This window comes from Pseudonaja textilis, chromosome 3 (genome assembly GCF_049901715.1).
Source record: "Pseudonaja textilis isolate UNSWEBS1 chromosome 3, rPseTex1.2, whole genome shotgun sequence".
Lineage (NCBI taxonomy): Eukaryota > Metazoa > Chordata > Lepidosauria > Squamata > Elapidae > Pseudonaja > Pseudonaja textilis.
In genome coordinates, this window is record NC_141992.1 from 76271047 (window position 1) to 76298870 (window position 27824).

A 27824-nucleotide genomic window follows, 5' to 3' on the forward strand; every position below is an offset into this window, starting at 1 on the left:
GGCTTTGTGAAGAGAGAAACGATAATTGTCCCACTTCTATTCAAAACTCAGCAATAGAAAAATCTGCCTCTTATGACAGAGACCATGAACTTAATTGTGGTCAGATCGTTTTTCCAAGTAGTCACACAAGGTAATTAAGAGACATACTCGTTTTATGGGACTTTAAATAGAATGAATCAAAGTATAAACTGGTTAAACTTTTCCTAAGGTGAATAGAAAATTTTCTACAATTATTATTATATGAACTATATTTTCTCTGAATTAAAACTTCCCATTATAATTAACTAATAGTTATCAAGAGACAATGTAAAATCCATGTACAGCATTTAATTCAGAAAACTGAACAACTTTGAAAGGTTACATTTTCCACTTGAATATTTATTTAGGACAAAGTTACATACAGTAAACTTGCAGGTCAGTACTGTTTTTGGAAAACAGTTTATTCTGATTTGAAATATTTTTCCAAAATACATTTTACCAGATCTCTATGAAAGAAATCTAAATACACAGGATAGAAATTTAAATTTGCTGCAATGGTTGTTAAATACATTCACTAATATATACATAAAAAAAAAAAATGCCACAAAATTATTTTGTTTACATCTGGAATGTGTGCTCCATTTCATCCGATCAGTTTTTCCATCTCCTTTCACAAGTCCTGCAACTGAAGGCTCGACAGGACTGCTTTTATTATATGCTTAGTGCTTTTCTAAGTCAAAAATTATTTTGCAGGGCTTTGAAGTTTCACAGCTGGGGCAGTTTGTCCACTGGGGTGTCAAATCTGAAATCTGCTGGGAAAAGGTCTGGAGCGCGTGGATAAATCAGCCTATATGACTGTCTTATTGTAACATCAGCTACACCAGCAATGTCTCCAATTTCTGAAATAAAAAGCCAAGATAAGCAAATTAGCACTTATTTGCCAGAGTTTCAATTCTCCAAATTCACAAATAATACAAACTCCAAAAGGAATTGCATAATTTACATCCTGGAGTTTAATCGCAATATTTAAATTCAGACACTTTTAAGGCTGATTTCAACTAACACAAACCAGATAAGGTGTAAAGGAAGTGAGAAGGCTTTGCTACAAAGCAACAGTTCATAAATACCATTTACATTTATTTCCCATTCATTCTGGACTAACCTGAAGTGTCTGAATTACTTCTACAATTCACAAGACAGTTTGATTTCTATCCTGAGGCACACTCAAGCTATCATTACCTGGGTTTACTCATCAAAGAAAGCAAAAATATGGTTAATTTAATTTAATACAGCACACAGAGTCTGTCTTTGTGGAATTTTCAGTAACCAGGGTTTAGTCTGCTCTGTAATAATTTGACAGCCTACTAAATTAGCCCAAAGGAAGAGCAGAAATTCAGGCACTGACTACTGGACCTGTATTTCAAATAAAACAGAAGAGCCCTTATGCAAAGCAGAGTTTGTGGCATCCGTGCCAATTCTTTCTCTTTAAAAAAAAAAAAAAACCCAAACCTACTTCTGGCATGCATAAAACTTACTTTCCTAGATACATAAAGATCTTACCTTTCTGTGTTCTCTTTTCAGCGGAGGCTTGTGAAGCCATATAAATAGCAGCAGCTGCAACCGAGATGGGGCTCCTTCCAGGAACTAAATCTAATTCCACAGCTTTACGCGCAATGTGTGTTGCAGCCGTCTGGACTTGCTTAGGGAGACCCAAGTTGGAACAAAATCTGGACATGAAATCTCCAGTAGTGATCAAATCCACACTTGTTTCTAAAGCTTTCAAGATGAGTTTGAAACACCGGCCTATTTCTTTTTTGGAAATTCTGGAAACAGCACATATTTCTAAAGGATAAAATAGTACATAGGTCACAATGAATTTAGATTCAACACTCCCAGTCACCCTCTCTATCAATTAAAGTGGCACAGTTCTTTCATTGTTGGTTACATTTTTCTAGCAGATATAAAATTAATCGATGTAACTAATAAAGTGATATTATTTTGAAAGCTTAGCCATGCTTAATTGCTATATTTTTACACACATACACACACACACAGGGGCACACACGTTAGACATCAGCAGTATCTTTTTTTAAAAATTGAAATTTCTGCAAAAGATAATGGAAGTGAAAATACTTGTCTGGTTCAAAACAATAAAGAATAATGACAGCCTTTGGAATGGGGGCAATGAAAGTCTTCATTTCCTTGCATCAGTTTTTCCTCATTAATTTTCATTTTGAAAAGAATAAAAACCCTCAACATGGAAAAAAAATGTATATAAACTGCATATAATCTGCTGTAACCTTGAACTTAGAAAATGCTTAGAAAAATGCATTACAAAGCATAAGATAGAAAAATGCATGGAAATTGTCCATTGCTTGGAGAGATGGTCTTCCAAATAAGAGTCATGCAAGCTAACAACAGGCTTTGGTAGAACAGAGAAGTACTTTGGCATGCTCTTACTTATTGTGTTTTTACATTTTAATGTATTTTATAAATAGCTGGCCACTTTGGTACAGGTTTTATCCTTGACCAATAGTCAAACTAATAAATAATTGGACTGATTCATTCATTAATTGACTGATTGGCATAGTAAAAACTGGGAGCCTTAACAGTTCTAGTCCTCCATCGGCATGAAAGCCAATTGGCTGATGCTGGGGCCAATCTCTCTCTTCTAGTCAAGCCACCTCAAAGAGTGGTTCTTGTGGGGAAAACTAGGAGGACGGAGCATGAGACAGATGCAGCTAAAATCTCAACTTATAACCATAATTGGGATCGGGAATTTCCATTGCTAAGGAAGGAAACTGTTAAATGAGCAGCACTCAATTTTACAACTTTTTTGTCACAGTTGTTAAGAGAACCACTGCAGTCGTTAAGTGAATTGTTGTTGTTAAGCTAACCCATTCAAAGTTACAACAGCCCTGAAAAAAAGTGACTTATTGCCGTTTTTTCATACTTAAAATCATTGCAGCATCCCTGTGCATTGCGCCATCAAATTTCAGATGCTTTAAAACCGCCATGTCTTTGTGTGTCCTGGGTTATGGGTTCACCTGTTGCAACCTTCTGACAAGCAAAGTCAACGGGGGAAGCCAGATTCACAACGAGTTACTACCTTAACAATTGCAGTGATTCACTGTGGTAAGAAAGATCGTAAAACTTAACAACTGTCCTGCTAGAGGCAGTTTGGGGCTCAATGGTGGTCATAAGGCAAGGATTACCTGTACAAGGTTCACTGTATTTGCATTCAGAAGGAAAAAGATGGCATAGGTTGGGGGTCCTCTGTTGAAAAGCTATGTTGCCACCAACCCTCTTACCTTTGAATGTCCTAGGAACTCCCTCTTGTCTGCAAGCAATGTAGAGACAAGCGGATGCAATGGCATCATTACTTCTCCCCTTCAGGCTCTTCTGCTCATACACTTGCTTAAATAAATTATTTGTTCGATCCTTCAAAGCAAGCAGACAAAATTCAATTAACTCCGGGTCGATTAATTAGCAATAATATCAGAAAGGCTCCTGTTCATTATATTATGCTAAATGACGCCAGAAAAAGAGGACAAAGCATGACTTACAACTATATTGCGGGGCAGGTTGATTCTGTCAGCCATGCTAGCAATTTCCTTGAAGGCGTTCATCATTGCACGGTCAAAACTGCTCATGGTGCGACGATTTTGATACTTTGAATTCCCAAATTCGTCAAAACTAGCTGCACCTGTCCCCTGCAGAAAAGGGGTCGAGGAACAGAACACATTTACATCCACACAAAATACAGGTAGTATGCATGCCTACTGCAAGGTGAATTAGAAGACAACGCACCAACTAACTTAAATACCCTTTTTTTTACTACTACCTAATAATGAGATTATCAGCAAAGCACAAGTGAAACAGCAATGAATATGTTATCTCAACATGGACTACAGAACAGACTTAAAATCTGGAAAGCACGTATTATGTAAGGGTAAAGTCCTTTATAATGTTCAATCCATTCATTTTCAAGAGCTATCCTTTCACAAGCAATTAGCACCTCCAATTTAGAAACCAGTTGCCTATCTAGTTTGTAGAAAAGGTGAAATATTAATAAGCTCTAAGTAAATTCCACATTACAAAGAAAAAAAGGAACAGCTAAAATGGAATATAATCCCAGGGGCTTCAGACTGATGTACAACTAAGTCATATATTAGCACAGGATCTAAAGCATGGACTGAATAATTTTCTGATATTAGAAAGGTAACTTCTATAAAAATCCCACCAAATGCTGAACAATTTTTTTTGGCTTTGTGCATTCTCTTAAGATGGCTTAATATTGATTTAGAACCAGAGAGAATCTCAATGACTTAAATATATTTAGGAGGCCATTGTTTCTTACTTCATCACTAGTCATTATTGTCTATGTACAATTCATATTAAAAGCACATCAAAACTGTAGACATTTCAGAAGAAAGTCACCTATTTTCTCTGTCTTCCTGCTGGTCTTCTGCAACAGGCAAGTATGAACAAGTATTAGCCTTCTCTATTAAATTCCACAGATGGGAACTATAAGCTTTGCCACTGGTCAGCTCATTAAAAAAAAAAAAACCATTTGGAACAGAGCGCTTTTGGTTTAAATTATCTTATGTATGTCATTGTCTGACAGAAACCAGGAAGAACCATACACATACATATGTTATTTCTATCTTTTCTTGAAAAAAAAAAAATTAAATAAGTGTGGGGAGAAAAAGAGCCACCCTTCTGTGTCTTACAAAAATTTAAAATTTCTTAAAACTGGACCCTGCACAATCCAGAAAATAAAAAGCAAAGAGTGAAAGTAGAGCTCTGGGTGGAGGAAGTATTTGAAAGAACACACTGCCAGCACAAGAATGTTCCCTCTCCTCCCTGCCTGATTCATACTGGCTGGGTCAACTGGAGTTGCAGTCCAAAAAACGACAGAGAGCACCAGATGGAGAAACTCAATGGCAAAGGAGGGCTCTCGAAGCAGGACCTCTGAGAAAGTGACAGGCAGCCTCTGGAACAGAAGCAGGAGGAATCCCTTCCATCCTGACCCTTTCTTCCCCCAGAGTCTTACAGCTCAGCTTATGGCTTCAATTTCAGTATCAACTAATGTTTTAGAATCAAACAACATTTAACATTTTCTTTCTTATCAATAAGACCATTCTATTTGTCAAACTATCGTCCACTGCAAAAAAAAAAACCCTGCCTAATAGAGTAGCTGCTGATCGTATATGCTTCACAATCTTGTAAAAGCCTTTTATTTTTATACAATGTTCAATGTGTATGAGAGAGACAAAATCTCTTACGGAGTAAGACCTTTACCAGGGCAACCAAAATATTATACAAAGTGTTACTCTAGTTCTCCAGAACCGCGTACCAAGCATTACTAAAAAGAAAAAGAAAAGAAAGACAGGGAAAGTGGGGGGATCCGGTATGTTTGTTTTTTTGAAACCCCATGCCTGAGGGAGAGCTTAGAAAATTGAAAAGCTTACATCCTCTCTTCAGGTGTACCTTGGTTGGTTGATTCTAAGAAAGGTACTACCCTGCTATAGCTTTTGGTGTCCAGCCCCTCCCTTGAGATAAATAGACTCACTTTTTTTCCTTTTTGTGTGCTTATGGAATTACTGAGTTTAGCCACACAGGTTAAATTGTACCCTAGAGGAAGAAGATTCAATGCAGTCTGAAAAAGAAAAAAATTAAAGACCACTCTCTGGCTACTAGATTAAGGAGGCTTAGTTCATTTTATACTCACTACACCATTAAAAATCACTCCCTAGTTTTGCTGAAATAAATGCTAACGTTTCTGTTTCTCTTCTGTACAAACCCTTGGAATCTGTATGAATTCCATGGAAGGAGAGAGAACTTTGAGGATGAGGGGCTGCAAACTCCAAAATACCCAACAATATTGTGGCATTAAACTGCGGAAATTAACAGTGAAACATCCAGGCCTATCACTATAACCACTTTTAGGCTTTCTTGAAAATATGAATAGCCCAGTAAGCCAATCACCATTCCATTAATGAGCTGACTTTGAGGAAAGCATTTAACCATTTCCCAGAACAATGATATAGCAATAGTCTAATTGCAGTGAACTAGTACACCTGTAAATGTTCGGTCTTTCTTAATAGCCAGGGAGAAGTAATTAGGAGTTCATCCTCCATTGATAGCATAATATATCAAGGCTAGCACACAATGTTTTGTTGGCTATGTCACTTAGCTATAGATTCTGGCAAAAAACAACAACAACTGTGCTTCAGTAGAAGACCACTCTGTTTGTATACAGGGGGATACAATGTGCATGCCTGTGCGAAACGTGCAGTTCTCCAGTAAGGAGGGATACTGTGATAGCAGCTGGGGAAAAAAAACCCTACAAATAAGATTTATATCAGCCATCAGTTCAAAGGATTTTGACATAAATGTCAATAGTATCAATAAAACAATGTGTCAAACTGGAAGGGTTACTGGAACTTGAAAATGTATCAGACTTTATAACTCAGAGTACACATAAAAGGACAAAACTTCAAACAGGTTAAATGATAAAACAGCTGCTATGTATACTTTCAGTAAAGATAAGCTAAACCACACTTCCTTTAAATTTGAAACATAAACAATCCAACATCACAGACTTCTCAAATAATGAGAATGCCTAAACTTTTTGGTGTAAAGAGTTTAAGGAAGAGGATTTCTTGAAAGATAGCAGAATCTTATCTGGCTGAGAGTCGAAGAGCCTTGGCCAAAATGTCCACACCATGAAATAGAGCAGATTAAAGTTCAAATGATACACTTATCACTGATGGAAGGATAGCCAACCCAAGCATTTGGGGAGATCATATTTACAGTTGGCCCACTGTAAATGTCTTGAAGTAAACATGGTCGTGGAGGCCACCAAGGGATAATATGAATATAGTTGGTTACTTTCTTGCAGGTTATATGGGGACTGGGGGGCGGGGAGTTTAAGGTGTTATTGTCCGGGCAGGAAATAAAAAACATTAGGAGTAATGTTCAATTGCCACAAAATTCAAAAATATCATTCAGCAGGTTTATTATTAGGCTGTTATCCTTTTATTTTTGTCTTTTATATGACAATCAAGGGACAGTGAAGACTCCATTCAAAATTTCTTAAGCTCTAGAAGATTTCTCAGCGGGGTTTTGCACAGGTGCAGAAAATGACGTGTAAGGAACACAGCTACTACAAAAAGAATCTGAATTTTTAGAGTCTGGCCACATCCCTATGTACAGATTATAGAGTTCCTTTTGAAGGTCATCTCATCTTTAGCCCAACAGTCTTCATGCACACTGATTTACCTGGGCAAAAGCATAATCTATCTTATCAAGCATTCGGTTCCCTCCAAAGATTACTTAATCCTAACAATTCTTAAAAGCAAAGCATTCTAGCCACTCGTAATTCCTCAAATTGTCTTGGAAAGGTGAAAACTTACAGTTTATAGTTCATCTACTGATTTACAATAGTTCTTCCTCTTACAGAAACTAACCCTGGAAGTTCTTGCAGTGAAAAAATGTTGTAGATGTGTAAAGTATGCGAAGATGTTACTTTTGTCTCTACTTTGCAAACAAGATAAAAAAAGTAATACTTTGAAATTTCCACAGTGAAAAGACATTTCTTCAAATGTGAAAGAATCTTAAGTTTGATTATTAGCACCAGGAGAGTATCCAATTTGTAAAAATTAGGCCTGAACACACCAAAGATGAAGAAGTTTAAGAAAGCTAAATTTCTAATATAAATTTCCCAAAGAATTCAAAGTTAACAAAAACAAATGAACATTTTCTTTGCTTCCTACCCTCTTCATATTGAGAGAAAAAGATTACCTAATACTGTTGAAGAAGTGAAAATAACAAGAAATTATCAAAACAAAAGCATTTCATCTTAATACTAAGAAATTTGTCTTTAGCAGTATCTTTGTTAATGCAATATAATTTGAACATTGAAACATTCACTCATTGCAAGGTTAAACATTTATATATTACCTTGCCAATCATTGTAGTCAAATCTCCATCACTAAGGAGAGGATTCTGGGTATCTCCAACTCGAGATGGGTCTTTAGTTGCTTTGTCATTGCTGAATGTTCGCCATTCTGACCCTACATCTATTACTCTGTCACCTGAATATGCAAAAAAACCAAAACACCCTATTATAATTTATTCCTTTTGGAAGTTGTTTACAAACACACTTCTTTCTCACTGGCATTTGTATCCCCTGAAAGCAATTAAAACAATAGCAAATTAGAAAATATGCGGGAGGCTTCAGATGAAAAAGTTTCTGTGGAAAGGTCTATATAACTCTAACATTGGGATGCTTCATAAATAGTGACAGACAATAGTGAAAGTCAATTGTATTTCAAAAATATTCATAGTGATGGCACTATACCCTTAGAAATATCAAACTATACCAGCTCAAGTATAGGCAGGAGCAATATAGGCACTACAATCATTCAAGATGAAATATTTTTTCTAAGGGAAAAAAATCAAATCTGTAAGCACTGCTGTGCGTCACAGAATCAAATTTCCCTACTATCTGTGCCTAGTACATCCCTTCATACCTGGGCTCAGTTAAGGCAAGAGAAAAGAACAGAGATGGTTAGACACATTTAGAACTGAATAGACGGATCATTGTAGCAAGTCTCATTTGAGTTATTGTAATTTCATACACATGACATTCATAGCAAGCAGAGCATTTTTAAATCAATTCTTGTTTTCAAGCGTAATATGAAACAACATATTCAGCAACATATAATCAGTACTAATGTACTAACTTCAGTTATGAAGAGGAAACCAGAAAAATATCATAACAATAAAGTTATAATTCATTTGCCTATTTGAGGTGTGAAAAACCTAGTTTATGTAAGTCTAGCACAGGAGTATCAAATTCAAGGCCCAAGGGCCAAATCCGGCCCGCAGGGTGCTTAGAAAGTCCACAGGGCCACCCTGGAAACAGCGAAGGACCAACCCACGGTGCCTCTGCGGGCAAAAACAGGCTCCTGAGCTCTGTTTTGGCTGCGACAGCCTCCTGCAACCCTCTGCCAGTGAAAGCAGAGCAGCAGAACGACCCTCCCGAGTTCTGTTTCTGCTGGCAGAGGGTTGCACGAAGTTGCCACAGCCAAAAATGGAGCTGGGAGCCCGTTTTCACTGGCAGAGCGCTCGGGTCACCAGAGATGCCCCTTGACATGAGTGACGTCGAGCTGCCCATGCCCAGCCCAGCCACACCCACCCCAGCCTCATGAGGTCCAACACAACTCTGATGTGGCCCTCAATGTAATCAAGTCTGACACCTGATACTAACTGCCATATGAATTTTGTGCTCTGAACTAATATCTTGAACCTGGGGGGGAGCTGTTTTACATTATTTTCAAAACTTTTTTTTATTTTTTTATTTTTCAACTATTGTTTCTTTCTGTGGCAACCAAAATTCAGCCCAAACCTCTGCTGTTTAACAATAAAAATCACACCTTCCAAATTTATCCCATCAAAATGGAACTTTTTTGCTTTAATCAGTCAAAAAAGAATACTCTTTTCTCTCACACAAGATTTTAACAGGAATTTAAGAAAAATTACATCTGTATCATCAATTTTCCATCTTGTATTAAAACATTGCTGCAAAACTTGATCTCTTTTTTTTCTTCCTGCCAAGTGCATCAAGACATTCTTTGGAACATTTCTTATTCTCACAAATCTTGTATTTATTCTAAATACTTTATCTTTGTATCTTCCTCATTCCAATCCCCCCCAAAATTGCTGAAGCTTTCATAACCTTTTCTCTAATATCTTTCACCAGAATCCTGTGAAATAATATATTTCACCAGAATCCTGTGAAATTGCTCGAGATCACAATTTTTTCTCCCTCAATGCTAGCAGTGCCAAATTTGGGTGGATTGTCACTTCCATTGTAGACCGCCAGATTGGGATTTTTATATAGTGTTTCTTTTTAACTTTGATCCAGTTGTATATCAGTGAATCTCTAATCAGATATCTGTGGAAATATTTTTATTTGGTGGGTCCTGTGTCCCAAAGAAAGACATGCCATCCTCTCTCAAGATCATGATCTTCTATAGTTAATATTCTTTTAGTCTTTAAATTAATCCAATCTTTTAGCCAAATTAATGTTGCTGCACTATAATATAATTCCCAATTTGGCAATCCAAAGCCTCCTCTGCTCTTCATATTTTGCAGTAATTTCATTTTTATTCTGGGTTTTTTACCCTGTCAAATAAATTTTGTTGTCATTTTATTAAGATTATCAAAAAAGGTCTTTTCTAATTTAATGAAGTGGTTTGGAATAGATAGACATTTTTATGGCTGCTATTTTTCCTAGTAATGATAGTTGCATTTTCGTCCATAATTCTAAGTCTTTTTTTGTTTGTTGTAATAGCTTATTATAATTATTCTCCTTTATCGCCTTACAGTGTGCTGTCAACCATATTCCCAGTTTTTTTCTTGTTTGAATCTTTCTAATTCTATTGTTTGTAGATCTGTTAAATTTTTTGCTAAAAGTTTCATTTTCTGTCTATTAATTTTCAATCCTGCCACCGCTCCATATCTTTCTAATTCCTTAATTAATATTTGTCCTTTTTCTATTGGGTCTTCAATAATAAAAGCCATATCGTCTGCAAATGCTTGCAGTTTATATTCTCCATTTCTAGTTTTCAATCCTTTTATTTCAGGATTTTGCCTCACTCTTTCTAATAGTACTTCTAATGATAATATGAAGAGCAGAGGGGACAGCGGACAACCTTGTCGGACTCCTTTCTCTATATTTAAAGTTTGAGTATTTTGTCCATTTATTATGATATTTGCTTTTTGTACTGAATAAATTGCTGTTATAATATTCTCAAATTTGGTGCCGAAATTCATGTTATAAATTTACTGAATCATAAATTGCCAATTAAGGTTGTCAAAAGCCTTTTGAGCATCCAAGAAAACAAGGGCTACCTGTTTCTCCGGGTGGGCTTCATAATATTCCAGACTATCCATTATTATTCTAAAATTGTTCCTAATTTGTCTATTTGGGAGAAATCCATTTTGGTCTAGATGTATGTAATCATTCAGAATTTTAGCAACCAGCATGTTCTTATGACAGTTGCAAACTCCCAGGAGCATTTGATTGACATTTGCAATCTTCCCAGCTGGCCTCCAACAAGCAAAGTCAATAGGGGAAGCTAGATTTGCTTAAAGACCACTTAACTGCAGTGATTCACTAACCGTGGCTAAAAAGTCAGAAAATTGAACACAACTTACTTAACCAGCTTGGTTAGCAATAGAAATTTTGGTCCCAACTGTGTTTATAAGTCAAGGATTACTTGTATAAATTCTGTTTTATATTCCAGATTTTCTACTTAGTCATTAATCTGTTTTACAAATCCAGATACCTGTTTCACATCTCCAGACATTTGTTTTACAGAGCTTTCCTTCTCCTTAACTTCTCCGTCTGGCCTTTTATCTTTACAAGTCTTTGATCCATTCTTTTTTCAAAAGCTGTCAATTTAGCATTAACTGATTTAGTCAATTTAGTATCAAGTGATTCAGTTAACATACTGCCCAATTCCTCAACCATTTTCTTAAGTAAATCTGATATAATTCCTCTCTCTACTGATAGCTCTAGTAATCCACTCTTCCACAGCCCTGCAGTTTTTGCAGGCAGTTGCCATTATAATATTGTAATCCTAAAGTGAAAATATCTCAGTTGCAAGAGAAAGAATAAAAGGCAAGCTTTCTTTTTTTAATCTCATTTTGTCTTCCTATGCCCTTGATACTTTTATCTCAAATGATACTCTGTAATTAGAGTCACCATTGCAATCTGGCTCATGTTACTTTTATTTTTTGTTTTATAAAATCCATCTATTGTCTACACTCTTTAAAAGTAAACGAAAAAAATCTCTCAAGGGTCCAGTTTCTTTATTTTAATTCTAATTTCCCCCAAAAAATTTCAAAATAACTATCCCCTTTATTTTAAATTATCTTACATCTACTCCTTGTTAAGTTTTTTGGCAAAAGTTTTCAAATCTTTAAATCCCTCCTTTATTTCCCTTTCTTAATCCAGAATGTTGAATCGTCAAATGAAATTCTCTTATCCTCAGAAAATCTCTCTTTAGGTATAAATTACCTCCAAGAGAGTTTAAATGATGCTTGTGCAAATTTTGTGTCCATGTAGGCTACACTACAGCTGTGAACTTGATTGAAATCCTTCAAACTCCCAGCCACTCAACTTACAACCTGACTGCAAAAACCTCAATTCCTGCAATCTATTCATGAGAAGCAGCTGTCTGGGGTGGGCTTCCTGGTAAGCATTTATGGTGGATCAGGGACAGCATTGCAGTGGAGATCAGTGGTCAGATAGCGAATTCTGCTGGTGCAACCTTTCTGGGTAAAGGAGGGATCATAAATAAGTCTCTTTGACTTAGTATTTCTAACCCAATTTTTGTTGTCTGCTAAGTGCTTGTGTCAAAAGTACATTCAATAACTGATGGGTACGTATATAATAACTGACAAGTTTTTTTATTGTGTATGAGGTCTACATTAGTTTAGAATCTGAAGATCTTTGAGAAGTTTGACAAAATGTATCATCCATACTAATATTCCATTCATTAACTACTGTACTTTGTTTTAACTTTGACTTGAAACTGTATTAGAAATCCTGTAACTGTGCTCAAACTAAAAACATTTAAAATTAAACTATAAAATAGAGTTTATATATTAAAGTGCAGTAATAGATTCACTGTCCTAACTTTTCCCATTATATATAAAATATTTCACACAAAATGTGAAGGCTGATGTATTGCTAATGAAGGGTATTCAGCTGCTGGCTTGTTATCAAGCCTGTGGAAAAGGAAACAATCTGTAATTAGAAAAAATTCCAGATATAGTCATGATTTCATAAACTATAAATGTGCCAAATTACTGCCATTATTAAGTGGAATTATTTTCCAAATCATGACTCAGAAAAGGCTTCCTCTAAAAAAGGGTTTGAAAGAGGTTTGAAAAAGACATAGAAATAACTGGACTCAGTGCTTTGTCTTAACCTGTGCATTGCAGAAGACACCTACCAAGGCTACACACATAGAAAACAGGCAACAAGAACATCAAGAATTTTACTGGACTTTTCTGCCATGAACACAAGGCAATAGTAATTCCACATAGCATCTTGTCACCCATACCAATCGGATTAATCTACAGCTATGAATATTTAAAATCAAATTTGAAAAATGTGTTGTATTGCTAAAATAACACCATGACTGAGATATGCCTACTTTTAGAGTACAAAGTAACTTCTAGTCTAATTTGTTACAACTTGCTCTAGCTGAATCACTTGAACAAAATGAAAAATAACTTCTACAAAGTTTTATTGTACAGAATCATAATAAAGAATGATTTATAGAAACAGATATAGAGAGGGTGAACCATAATTGACAAGGGTGATAACAGTTTTTTTTTTTCCCAGAACTAGTCAGCCATTATTCTTTGCCCTGTGTGCTTGGTTTAACTTGACATAATACTACCAATCATTGACCAATTAATTTCATTTATAATCTCCAGCTTACAACCGACTTTAAAATAAAATCCTGGGCTAATGTTTCTATGCTTCTTTTGCATTCCCAAATTTGGGTAACATTTTGTCTAACGAAGAGTTCTGTAGAACTCAAGTGTCTTTTATGCAATTGTGATAGTTTCCCATGATGGCATCAACCAACCCCGGAAGTAAATTTATTTTTTATTTGCTAGGATAATTGATATTTTTAAAGCATATATTAAGGCAAAAAAAATGAAGCTAAAGCATGGTCAACAAGATGCATTCCTTCCACCATCCTATCATCTTCTTGCAAGCTTATGTTGGGATTCATGCTCCCTTTTTGGCTATTACGGTAGCTTTTATGTAAATATTTAAGCATTGTTCCTTTTAAGGCCTAGCAGCAACTTCTCTTTGAGGCAATCTCTCATTACTGTTTACTGCATCTAAAAAAAGCAAGATGTACTTGAAATTCTGGCACTATATAAATAGAACTTTCAGCATAGCTATTATGTAATATTTTTCCACACACATGGGAATGACCTATATGACTCACTGGAGAGAAGTACCCTCTTGTGAATTAGGCACCATTCCTGCCTTAACAATCAACAGTATTGTGACACCGATAGCTATGGCCAAATAAGCAAAAGATGGTATCATAATATACAAAGAACACAACTACTGCAGATAATGTAATAAATAAAACATGGCATGTGTTTTTAATATTAAAGAAATTTCATGTTTCAAGAGGATGTAAAATATTCTTCTCTAAAAAAAAGGAGGTCGTCTACAGAACTATTTGTGGGACTGTGAAAGTTCTTTGTTTTCCAAGGATCTGGACAGTGTAGAAGATAATCATAAAATGCCTTATTGTTGTTTCTCAGTAATAGGCTGTTGCCCTGGGTTAACTCCACCCTCTTAGGCTTTACAAGTTGATGTATCCACATAAGTAAGTCTTTGATGGTCACTTCTTATCAAAAATAAGTCAAGTTTTCAAAGTGGCAAACAGCACCACCTTTGCCTCATTCTGAAAGATCTTGCATTTATCTGGATTAGGGAACGTCTGTGCGGTGGCTTCTTTTCCGGCTACTTCCAAGCTCCAAACCCTGCTCTTAAACAGCATTTCTTTTGAGCACTCCAACTGAGTTCCCAAAGCAAGCTCCGGGAACCAATTCCACCAGGATATGCTGCTTACCATCAGGATAAGGTACCTACCACAGCTCATTGTCCTGTAGTCCTGACAACTGTTAGTCCTCTTACCTGCCTGCCTGCAATAATTATAAATCCGCAGAGGTGGCCTCCAGCTTCCTTCTGTGCTTGCCATTTTCTTACCTCCTTTCCTCCTACATTCCCTCCCCCTCTCTATGTACGCTCACTTTTTTAAGCTAAGGGCATGGGTGGAGTGAGGCTGTGTCTAGATGTCAGCACATTCCTGATAATGCCTGGGTAAGATTCAATTAGCCAGGCAGCTGGAACTCCAGCATGGAAGCTTGTGAGAAAACTATGAGGGGGGGGGGTGAATAAATGAGCCCATCTGCTCTTAAGGCAATTTGAGGTTATCTGTTTGACTGTGGTTGCTTCTCTCAAATGCACAGAGCAATCACAACTTCAGTCCCTTAACAAAGACCAGAGTTAAAGCAAGAAAAGTATGCCATGGTGGCTCACTAGTTTATTATTATACATTACTTACTATTATAAAAAAACACATTAATCCCAATTCTTCAAATGTACAGCTGGATTAAGGAACACTTCAGTAGTTTTAAAACTTGGCAACTTATGTTACTCTGTTGACTGCTACCTGCCTATGCCCTAGTTCTAAGTACAAAATCCATCAGGTGCACAACTCTAATAACTACAGGAATTCTATCAATGCTTTCAAAGACACTAGCTCAATCGACTAAAGGAGCTGAGTCAAAGCTGGAAAGACTCCCAGAGACTGGCCTTTTATATAAGACAGACTCAGCTCTATGACGTCGTCAGGAGGAGTCTAACCCTGGACTCTCACAGCAGCATCAAGGGAAATTTCATATTCACTTGAATCTTTCTTTTTTAGAAGGATATACAGTTTATTGAAATAGAGCTGCTGGGGGTTCAATATTTAGAAAAGATAGTTGAACAGTTCATTGTGCATTTCATCTAGGCCTGCTCTTTTCTTATTTAACAAATGAGAGTTTTATTTATTTAGAAAATTTATATGGCCACCCACTCACTCTCATTACATCTTACATTTTAGTGAAATCAACCCATTTCCCTCCTCTTCGTTCTCTGAAAATGTTTTTGTTTTTCTGTAATCCATTTTGTAAAATGCTTTAATATATTTCCATCTCTCTTTAATCTTATCTGTCTGCGTTATGCCTTTCTGGAACATTCTATGTAGTCCCACTTGCTCTCACTCCCTAAGCACTGCTGCTCCCGTAGAAGAGCTGCAATCAGAAAAGCAACAGATAAATTTCAGCACCTTTTAAAAAAAAATATTCCCCAAGCCTTGTAAAGATCAATATTAAAAACACTAGAGAATATTCTCTAGCCCAGCAGTTGATTCTTTATTCTCTCATTCCAGTACTCAGAAGCTGGCAGCCCAATTTGGCTTCTTTTCCCTTCATACCAAATTTTATCCTTAGTTCCAACTACATTAATGTAAGAAAATCTGTTTTCCAGCTATGAACAAACTTGTGCAATTTTATGAGGACAGACAGTGAATGGTCTGAATAAAAATCAAATTTTAAATTTACAAAAATGAAAAATCAAATATTATTTATTCCACTAATCTGAATCATCACAGCACCAAATAGAATTTAATGCACTTATACATCATTCTAAATCATAGTTCATTTTACCATGGTTTGCTGAACAAGCCAGGATCTGTCTTGTTAGTTAACTAAGGTACTCTTAATTTGTTTGAACTATCATTTGTTTCCTTTACCTAACTGCGTTTGCATTTCATCCTTGTAGACAGCGCACAAAATAAATGTCTAGGAAAACAAATAATGCATCCCTATACACACATTACAATCAGCAAACAACACATATTTAAATGTGGCTTGCAAGCCTAATAAAAAGTACTACTCTTCTTTATCACACTAGCTCAACAAACCAGTTATAGTTAGTACAACATATGAATCCAAACCTACAATTTTCTCCCATTTCAGTTTAAGATTATGGCTTAGTACCATTTTCATCATATAGTATTAGCCACTTGTTAAACACTTTATTATCTTACCCAAAGAATACTTTTGCAGAACTCAGGGTACACATCTGAAATTAAAACTGACCTATTTCAGAATTGTTTTATATTATAACTATTCCAGAGATCCTAACTTAGGTGCCTTACCACAAAATGCAGAAAAGTAGCAAAAAGAACATAAAGAATTCAGTTGACCTGACACTGAATGCAGGCTAATGCAATTCATACTAGCAAAACTGTAAAACATTTATGTATTTGTTTGTTTATAACCCAACTTTATTATTTTACAAACAATCCACTACATCTTCCTCCTCCTATTTTTCCCATGATAACAACCTAGCAAAGTGGGTTGGGTTGAAAAGTGTGGACCACATTCACTCAATTGGCTTTCACGGCTAAGGTGGAACTTGAACTCACGGCCTCACTAGCCTGGTGCCTTAAATCTCTCCAACCTGCCTCTCCATTTCTACTTTTTTTCCCCTAAAAATAATCTACCGTAATGTCATCATTCAAAAATTTACAACTTTATACTTAGATTTTTGTTTCCTTCCCTGTTAAGTGGTAGTTTCTTTGTATAACACTTCATGGCTTCACAATTTCATATTCAATGTCCACTGCCAAGATCAGCTTATTATTTGGGGACCTGGGAAAGATCTGTTAACTTTTATTTACCACTATTAAGTAGTGGGGGGAATCATTTAATTATATATTTGTTTACAAAAATGATCTAGCAAAATAAAAAACTTCATTACTGAAAATAGCTGCCTATACCAGGGGTTTAAAACTTTTTCAGTCCATGGAACCTGTTGCTTTGGGAAAATCCCAGGACTCTTGACCATGAGGCAAAGCTCTAGTGATCAAATTTGGCTGCTTCTGAGTGAACTTAAAACTTTCTCATAGAACCTGTCAAATTCTCATGCACTCTTAAGACTCCAAGCAACACAGCTGAAAAAATCTTAGGCTATAATGCATCACAGCATTCAAACTTCAATTTACACAATGAATACAGCAGATAGCCAATTATTTCTGTAAAATGTATATCCAATTCTAATTAATCTTAGACTATTATGTTAACATTCCATACTGTGAATTTGTGCTGGCATCTGTTTTAATATTTTCCCCCCACTACAAACACTGCACTGTATTTTAGGAACTTTAAACAGAAGATAATCCCATACAATTTGTTTAGATGTTAAATAGGGAATGTGCTGCCCTCTAATGACCGGCAAAATGGCCAGCTCTCCTCTTCAAAAATAAAACTGGTAAAGCACAACTAAAATTAAAAATAAGGGTAGATCAAAATCATAAAAAGAAAAAGCTACCTATGAATATGAACATAGTACACAGGCCCAGTTATAAAATTAGAATAGCACTGGATTATATTTGAGAGATTAAAGAATAGTGGTATCTGAATCAAGAAAAACCAAATGTTCTTATATGCAATGTAATTTAGGAAAGAAACACACACTAATTAAGCTATCAAAGATGCCCTAAGATTTATTCTACATCCAAAGAAGCTTTATTCTGGGTCAGTCCATATCTAGACAGAGTTATCTAGTTAAACTACTGAAAGTGGTTCTCTGGAGCTTTAGTTGCAATCTTTCTAACCTCTGCAACTTATGATCCATTCAAATGCCAGAAATGCCACATGCAAGCTGCCACAAATGAAATTTAACATTTTTTTAGAAATGAAAGAGTCCTATAGCCTTGTTCTTTATGTTGTGTTACTTTTTTTTCTATACTATTTCCTTGACTATACTATTTCTATACTATTTCCTTGATTAGCAACTTTATCACAATTTTATAGAATAAAAACTGTGGACGCTGAACTACTAGTGATGAACAGCATTTCTTACCTCCCAGGAAAAACAGAGCTGAGGAAAAAAACAATACTACAAGCACTTTTACAGGTAGTCCTCAACTTATGACTGGCCATTAAGCAACTGTTTGAAATTATACTCCTTTCCAGAGCCATCTACAATCCAGTTTTGAAGTTCTGACAGTCACACACATTCTGGGTCCTTAAAAATTGACCTGTATTTACATCACGTTGCAGCATCCTGCAGTCACATGTACCTTCTCCTGGTTACTGACAAAAAAATGCCCATTGGATACACTGGGTTCCTTTAATAACTGTTATAATTAGTGGACATGGTATTTATTTAATAACTGCTTGTATTCACTTAATGGCTGCCACAAAACAGGTTATAAAACCAGGCACAGTCATATGATGACCTGCTTAAAGACCCACATGACCTGTGACCATGATCAATTATGGTTGAGTTGAGAACTTATAGGTCTTTTTACACAGCAATTATTAAACTTCAGAGTATTTCCTTAAAATTGATCCGTTATCTTCAACAGGAAATGTCAAGTCTTCTCATTTTATGAATACATGTCTATTTTTTCTACTACATGTTGAACCAAATCATTTCAGGGTCATGTTGTCAATTTATAGAAATAAATCCTGAATCAGATGCAGTCTGAATTGCTCTAGATGAAATGCAGGATTCCTGGCTTTACAAGTTTTGCAAATCCCTATTCCTATCTATTTCTATTATACAAATTTTATTACATTTCTCTGTAGAAGTTTTGCAACGTAATTTAGCTTAAATCAGTTTTCCCTAACCAATTATTTTACCTGATTAAAGCCATTACATTCATTTTGTACAATACCCTTAAGAGCTGAATTTACATTTTTGAAGCCTCCATTTAAAAATGCCTTTAGAAGCCATCTGCACCAGCGGTCTTTAAACTTTCCAGCTCGGCGGACAGGCTGAGATGGCAGCAAAAATGTGGCAAGGAAGAGGGGATGATTTCATGTATGCACTGCTTTCACAAATGCAGCTTCGTGCACATGTGCACTGGGCCACAGCCCAATTCTAAGCAGGCTGCAGCCTGGCACCAGGCCATAGACTGGGAGTTGAGGACCTCTGATCTACACTACATGCAATCTTTTTAACTCACTGGCTACTAAGATGTTACTATCTGATATTATTTACTTCTCCAGAAGTTTATAATCAATCTGGACTTGTCTCTATAAATTGTGAATGAACAGAAGACTGTCTAACTTTTGATATACAATAAAAACAAAATTACAATATAATATGCCACACTGCAGAGATAAAACAATAAAATGCAGAAGCAAACATTCAAGCTAGAACCCCAAGTCCCTAAAAATTCCAAATTTGTTTTATTTAAACCACTTAAATCCCAGAAAATCCTTAGAAAGGGGAGAATTCACCAACAAGAGTACATAATGGGAAACAATCCTTCCTAAAGAACAAATTCTACAACTGAACTGATACTACAAATGTACACAATTTAATAATTTCAGGAATGGAATTCTTTAGATAATAGGGATAATTCAAGGGTTCAGTATTTTTCTATATCTAAGCATTCCAGAAACAATTGAAGGTATCCAAAAAAAGGCAACTGTGACCTTTGAAATCTCTACAAGTTATCATTCAAAAGGCCCTACTTGCAGCAGTCTGATTCAATTATTGATTTAAATGGTCATGAATGCAAACCTCAAACAAGGCAAAAGAGAACCTTCTAATAATCCTGCCAGCACCAAGGGTTCAAAATTTAAAACCACCTCTTTGGCTTATCTGTGAAGTTGGCTAGAAACCAGCATAGTTGAGAAAGCACTGATTTATACTGAAAGCTTAAGCTTAATTGTGATTTAGAGCCTTGCTTGCCCTATTAGAATTACAAATCAATGTCAAAAATAGTTTCCATGTTAAATGCCATCATACAAATTCTATATCAGAGATGTAGAATTCTTATGGTCCTAGCAACTCAAAAAAGCTGCTCAGGAGTATTAGAAAAATCTACAATTCAGAAAACTCTACAACTGTTTTTCTGCAAGGTGGCAAAAAGCTAATGTAGAGATGAATCCTTACATTAAAGGTAAGGCTAAGCATATGTTTTTGTTGCCATAAGTTGGCAAGTTCTCAAGCAATTTAATGCAAGAGACAGTAATGACAAAGAACACAATTTTTAAAACTGTTCTTTTAATATTCTTTGAGAACTTAGCAACATAAATCACTTGCATAAATATTTGCAGGCAACTCATCTATTAATTGCTGAGTGAGGAAGTTTACTCAGAACTGTTTGAAAAGTGCAGTGATTAATAATAAATATACTTTATCATTTTAGACTTTTGAGAAAATTATTAAACATTAAGAATATAAAAAACAGAAGAATTACATATATATTATATATTACTCACCTACTACAAGTCCACATTCGGGACAAATCATGTCTCCAGCTCTATAGTCTTCTACTAAAATGGAATCTGGGTGGTTTGGACATGTCACTCTAGGCAGAACGTCCAAGCTTTAAAAAATATACAATTAAATTTTATATAACCATTTACAATAAATAGCACCATATTTTACTTAATTTCTAAATCATTCATTTCTAGTCCTTTGGGAAAATTAATTTTAAATGAAATTCATGACTGACATCATTTGCTAAAGTATTATATAAAGCAACCTTTCCCAGCTGGTGTTTTTCAGATTTGTCAAGACTACTGTCGCCATCCATTATTGCCAGCCATGCTAGCTGGCTTCATGGAGTTGCTGTTACCAAAATAGGAAGCAGGGCAGGGAAAGGGTGGATAATCTGGTTCAATACTATGGAGCTACATAAACCAAGATGGTTTATACAGTCCTTTAACATTATGAAATATGAAATAAGTAATTTAACTAAAAGTCACATATAGCCCTGAATGGGAAATAGAAATTATGCAAAATTAGAGGCTCATTTATAGCTAAACTAATCAAACTAATAAAAAGTAGTTTGTTGGTGGTGTTTTTTTAAATACTCCATTTTCTACCCAATAGTATTGGAAGTGGAAGCACTACTCAAAAATATGAGTTTATCATACTGGATAAATATCCAAAGTGTACCCTGTTTTTCTTTCATTCAACAGACATTTCTGCAATTATAGGTGGTCCTTGACTTACAGCCATTTGTTCAGCAAGGGTTCAAAGTTACAGTGGTACTGAAAAAAAGTAATATATAACTGATCCTTGTATTTACAGCTGTTGCATCCCTGTGGTCATCTGATCAAACTTAGATGCTTCCCAACCAGCATGTATTTACAACAGTTACAAAGTTACAACCTTCTCAAAGGGCTTCTGAGAACAAAGTTAATGTGGGAACCTGGATTCACATAAAGAATATGGCAAAAAGGTCATAAAATTGAATATGATTCACTTAACCACATCAGTTAGCATTAACATTTATGGTCAATTGTAGTCATAAGTCAAGGATCACTTGCATTTATCTAGAACGACCATCAACAACCTTAAAATAATCCTACATGCAGCACTGTAGCCTCTTTTTCAAAACCAATTGCATCAAATTGAATGAACAGGAGTACAATGATTATTTAACCTGAGTAAGCTGTATTTTATATGAATAAAATGGAAATCAGATCACTTCACTTTAATATAAGAGCTATTCTAGATTAATGCTTTATATTGCAACAATTATTTTGGCTAAAGGTATTAAAGAAAAGAATAGCCTTTTGTCATATATCAGTGGTTCTAAAATTTAATCCTTGTGTAAGTTCTTTGCAATAAGTCCATGAGACAAACAATATGAACACAGTATTAGTTACTCTTGCATGTAGTAAGTAGCAAGAATTCTGGAGGGTTCAAACTTATTCATAAACTGAATATTCATTCAAAGTGTCCAATTTCTCTCCTTTAATCTTTTTGCCATTAAGGAAATCTAAAGAAAAGCAGAATCCAGTTACAAGATGAAATGCTACCAATACATTAAAAGGTCTCCTGGCTCCCCTGATGCTTTTAAATAGGAAAGCTACTACAACACCAACTTCAGATTGCCTTATTTTTTAAAAAAATGCTTTTATTCATCCTACTAAAATCATATCAAAGAAAATTACATTCAGCATGTAATTTTTGTTAACTTTATTGGTATCTAAATTCAAAACCATGTTTTCCTTTATGCATAAATGCCATCCACAATATTAGGAAACTGGAAATAATATTCAAAAACCAAGTTAAAAGTGCAGAAAAATGTACTTTTAATTCTACCGTTGTGTGCATTTTGGAAATTGTGCAAATAAATAAAACCTAAAACCCAATTTAATCTTTTGGCAGGAAAGGGGGACTGAAAATAAGAGCTAGCTTCATCTGGCCTCTGGCTTTTGGAGATATCATCAGCAAGAGTAAATTAGTAAATAGCACATACAAAATAATCTGTTTCACATTACTAATCTAAGCAAATTGCTGAAACTACCATCTTCATAGTCAAGATGCTAAGAAAAAACACAGCTGTTGCCTAACAATGAATTTTATAGATGTGAAATTCAAAAGTGCCTGACCAAAATAACAGAATTGGAAGTAACCACAAAACTGTCAGTACTCCTCCCTGGAAACATTTTGAAGATAAACCATGGTATTCTTCAACAAATATATGATACCTTTAACTGATTCCTCCCTTGAACAACAAGGGAGTTATTCAACGTTTTTTATGTGACAATTTATTGAAACATTTTCCCCATGATCCTAGTGAGCCTACTAACTTAAAATTTAATTTGAACTTCAACCACAACCACAAAGTTGTGTCATCTTGGAAAACATACATCTCCTAAAAAAGATCTGAAATTACAAACAGTTATGCGTACTCATGAATGTACATGGAAAGGAACACAACACTTTTGTGTCCATGGCCCTAACCATGCATGCCAAACTTTGAAATCCGTTTAATTCTAATGCAAGCAGCTGTTTTCCCCATTCATTTGGAGACCACTGGGTTGGAAAACACTGGGGAATATAAGTAACATCTTATATTAGCTTATGCCCTGTATAGTAGCTTCATATTTATTGTCAGGCTGAATTTAAACCTTTAAATGGACCACACATTAAGAACCATTTGTTTCTGTACGGAAGGAGAGAGAAGGAAAAAAAAAAGATCTGAATAAGAAATCGGAAAAATCCACTTTGGCATCAATAGGCAATTAAGCTGAATATAATTAAATGCCAAAGGGACAATAAAGATTTCTGGACATTAAAAACTTTTTTTTCTATAAGCAGGAAGGGAGAGGAAAAGAATAAAGGCAGGATCTGGAGGGAGGAGACTGCCTGGACTTCAAAAGAATCTAAAGTAAAATCTCAATAAGTCTTCTAAAAGATACATTTTAACTGGAACTTTGCAACTAAATAGTAACCCCAGGAAGAGAAAGTGAAAAAAGAAGAAAGTGTAAACAGAAACAGCTTGTGTGTATTTGGATTGCTTGGTGACTTTTGGATTTTTGGTTATTATATTTGAATGACTAAAAACAATTGGGTGGTTGTTTAAAATTTTTTTACAATGGCATCACTCCTGGATGAATTGAAAATGGAACTTAAAAAATATAAAGAAGATTTACAAGAAGGGAAGGGCTCTTTTGGCTTCGTTTTCCAATTCCTACAAATGGAGATCTGCAACTACAAGAAACAAGCAAAACAAGAAGACTGGGACAAAGAAGAAGCCATCTTTAATGAACAAGTAACTCTATGTGGGGAAGAAAGGGGAAAGGGGGGAAAGAGAATGGAGAATTTAAGACCTAAAAAAAAACAGCCAAAGAAGGGAAAAATAATTGAAAAATGGATATAATGTTGAAAAGCAACAGAAAAGGGGAATACAGAAGAGGGAAATGGAGGTGGAGAGACAGGGGGGTAAAAAGGGGAGAGAGAAGAAGAGAGGGAAGAAGGAAAGGAAGAGAAGTTACAAAGGTTTGGAGCAAGATGTAAAGAAACAGGACCTATTTAGAGATAATGGGTGAAAATCTAACTGAAAAAGGGATTATGTGAAGGTACATAAGATTGTATTGTTATATTTGTAATAGAAATAATGTTAGAGAATTGGAAACAACATATGATTAATAAGAGGGATAAAATAAGTGTAATTTAGTGAAATGTTTGTGAATTAAATAAATGAAATAAAATAAATGAGAAAATTGAATTAGGAAGGAACAGGAACATTTTAATTAGTCAATGTTTTATAAAATATAAGTGAAGGGGGGGGATTAACTATGGAAAGTTTATAAATGTTCCCATAGAAGTATGATATTTATTTGAAAAGTAATGTGCAAAATGTAAAGATTTAAATGAATATTAATATTAATGATAGAATTGAATTGGAATGGATTGTTGTTTTAATTATATTATACATTTATATATATATATATATTTTTAAGAATATAATGTGTATTTTAAGAATGTACCAAGCAGAATCCGAATGGAAGTTATGTATTATATTAAGTGTTATAATTTTAGGGGAAAGATATAAAGGCGTCATACTCCAATCAGTGATTACAGGAGAAACTTTGTTTAATGAGAAAAGATAGTAGACAGTTGAAACAGGACAAAGAATATAAGTATAATGATTTGAATTGAGATGAAATAAATAAAATGAAATTAAGAAAGTTAAAAGTGGGGAGAAGCTATATAGAAAATGTAGAATAGTAATAAGATATGGAATGGAATATAAAAATGAGCATGAACTTGAATTTGTGTCTGTACGAAGACATGTAACCCGGGATTATGCTGCCTTCAAAAAAGATGTTTTATGTTTTTATGTTATGTTTGTTTTTAAAAACCAATAAAATTTACAAAAAAAAGAACCATTTGTTTCAATGTTATCATTCCTGAAGGTAAATTTGCTCATAAAACATGTAGAAAAATGTGAGAGACAGAACCTCTTAGTTACTGTTCCATTACTCTAAAATATTCCTCTAATTAAATTCAGTAATTCTCCTTACCTGTGTCTTCTACCAGTATTGACTCATATTGTGAGTTTTAGTTTTGTTGCTATACATTTCCTTGCTACCAGTCTTAAACTGCTTTTTTTATACCTTGGTGCTGTTAAGCTGTATTATATGTTCACTGCTAATGCTTTAGAAATACAGTAGTTAATTATGAATACAGAACATCTTTATATAAAAAGAATTAATCTATTGGAACATATACTTCAAGCACTATTGAGAGTTGACTGCTAGGATTTTTTCAGAGCAGTAGCAAGAGCTAGCAAGTTTTTTTAAAAAAATATTATTACTAAGCTATATCACTCTTCTGTTTAGAAGAATATAAAAGTATTGATCAACAAAGTTCACTTCCTTTTCCTTGTACCAAACTTTTTCAACAACTCTACACATTTATTAATTAATGAAAACCAAATACAGCATACAATACAGGAGAAAATACTTCTAAAACTGCTGATTAATTGAGTTTTTTCATCCAAGTAAAAACAAAAACTTTCATTCATTTAGTTTAAATTAAACTTATGACTTTAATTTAATCTAGGTTTTAGAGACAACCTGCAATTCAAAAGACAGATTAGCAATTATTGAGTAGGACTGATATTTTTTAGAAAATGAAAATAACATTTTTATTTTATCCAACCTTTACAGTTTTTATAAATAATTCAAAGCAGTAAATACTCCTTTCTCCTATTTTCCCCACAAAAACAAACTTGTGAGGTGGACTGGGCTAAGGAAAAGTGATTGACCCAAAGTCACATAGCCAGCTTTCATGGCTAAAATAGGATTAGAAAATGGGACTAGAACAAGCTGGCTTTTATTAACCTATCAATTATTCTTAACTTGAAACCAAACATACTATACAATCAGACTGTTAAAAAACATAAAGCTGGCTAAGATTCACAATTAATAACTCAAAGTCAAATATTCCTGTGATGCATTGGCAAATGTCTACCATAAAACATTTTTTTCTACATATAAAAGCAACATTAGCAAATTGGCAATGAAATTTATATTATATCTGCAGGTGTTTAAAGCAAGCCTCCTGTTGTTTTAGAGATGAATTTTTTCCAGCATTAAATTTTTACAACTGTCAGAGAAACCTGTTCCTATAATTTAGGTCTGCATTTCTTAAACCTTTTTTCTCTCTCTCAGGACCCCTTCCCACTTTTAAAAAGCAGGGAGAACCACCAAAGAGCATTTGCCCTTTGTTTATATGAATCATATTTATTTTTACTACATTACTAAATGTGATTCATTTGCCACTAACAGTTGTTTTGAAGGTGTTTTAATATGGTATTATTTTTCCACACAGGCTGAGAAAGAATTTTGATTTTGGTAGCTCCTAATGGGACCCCGCCAGGAATAATATAACCACACTTGAAGAAACACAGATTAAAGGTTTCTCAAACCTCTAATTTGGGGTCCCCCAAAAGTCATGAAGACCTGTCAAAGGAAGCACTTTTCTCTAAACCAGACTTGGCTTCACACAAGCAAACCAGGCACTGGCAAAAGTAGCTCCAGATTTGCTCCTCTACTTAATTTGGTACAGGTCATCTTCTGGGGAAAAAAAACTGTTTGCCCAGGAAAAAAAACTGGATTGAGTTTGATAATGTATAAATAAAAATAACCCTTTGGGAGAGATAAAGGGTTCCCCCCACCCCGCACAAGTTGGACGGTTGGGTCACCTCAAAATATCAAATACCTGGATGAATTGCCAATAAACACCCCCTTACGAAAAACGGCACGCGTTATTTCTCGCCACGTTTCCTCAAACACAAACATTATTCATGGGAAGTCATGCGGGTCCCATTTATCATATGAGCGATTTTGTCTATATATAAAGGCTTTCTTTTTTAAAAGAAAGGTATTCCTTTCTGCTCCGTCGGGGCGACGACCGATTCGGTCCCAGCGACGGGGCTGCTTAATGCGAGGGGAGCGCCTCAACAAGGGCGGCAGGGAGGCGACGAGAAGCGGGGAACGGGCTTGGAAAACGGGGGGCCTATTGAGCAGTGGCGGGGCTCAAAGCGTTAAGAAAGGCCAGAGCAAAAGCCGGGGAGGGGGAGTAGAAGGCGAGAAAAGACGAGCCGCGGGGCGAGAGGTAGCTCGGAAGGCCATAAAGGGAAGATGCTCCTCAGCAGGTCAAGGGAGGGAGGGCGAAGCCTAAGAGGAGCTGCAGCCGTAGCCGCGGCTCCTCCCGGTCTCCCCAAACACCCTTCGTTCTCCCCCCCCCCACCCACCCACCCACCCTCCCTTTAAAACCCGATGTCAAGGCTCCCAAACCAGAACCTTCCCCAGCGGAGACGCCTTCCCCGACTGACCGGCTGGTGGACGCCATCTTGCTTCCTCCTCATTAACTCCAGCAGGCCGACTGACGGGTTTCC

At 35.5% G+C, this 27824-nt stretch overlaps 1 protein-coding gene across 1 annotated transcript; it reads right to left on the reverse strand.

Annotated features, from left to right (window-relative positions):
• Window positions 1-312: 312 nt before the first annotated feature.
• Window positions 313-27801, reverse strand: GTF2B (general transcription factor IIB). Its single transcript, XM_026700281.2, has 7 exons — window positions 27762-27801; window positions 20896-21002; window positions 7948-8081; window positions 3546-3692; window positions 3291-3420; window positions 1540-1821; window positions 313-878 (listed from the first exon to the last, which is right to left on the reverse strand). The coding sequence occupies exons 1-7, from the start codon at window positions 27776-27778 to the stop codon at window positions 745-747; spliced, it is 951 nt and encodes a 316-aa protein (XP_026556066.1). The 5' UTR covers window positions 27779-27801; the 3' UTR covers window positions 313-744.
• Window positions 27802-27824: the final 23 nt, after the last annotated feature.

Excerpts from the sequence above, each read along its gene's own strand:
- GTF2B (XM_026700281.2), bottom strand. Across the intron at positions 3,421-3,545 it reads ACCTGCCCCGCAATATAGTT|GATCGAACAAATAATTTATT; the intron begins GTAAGTCATGCT and ends CTTGCTTTGAAG. Across the intron at positions 1,822-3,290 it reads AGTTCCTAGGACATTCAAAG|AAATATGTGCTGTTTCCAGA; the intron begins GTAAGAGGGTTG and ends TTTATCCTTTAG.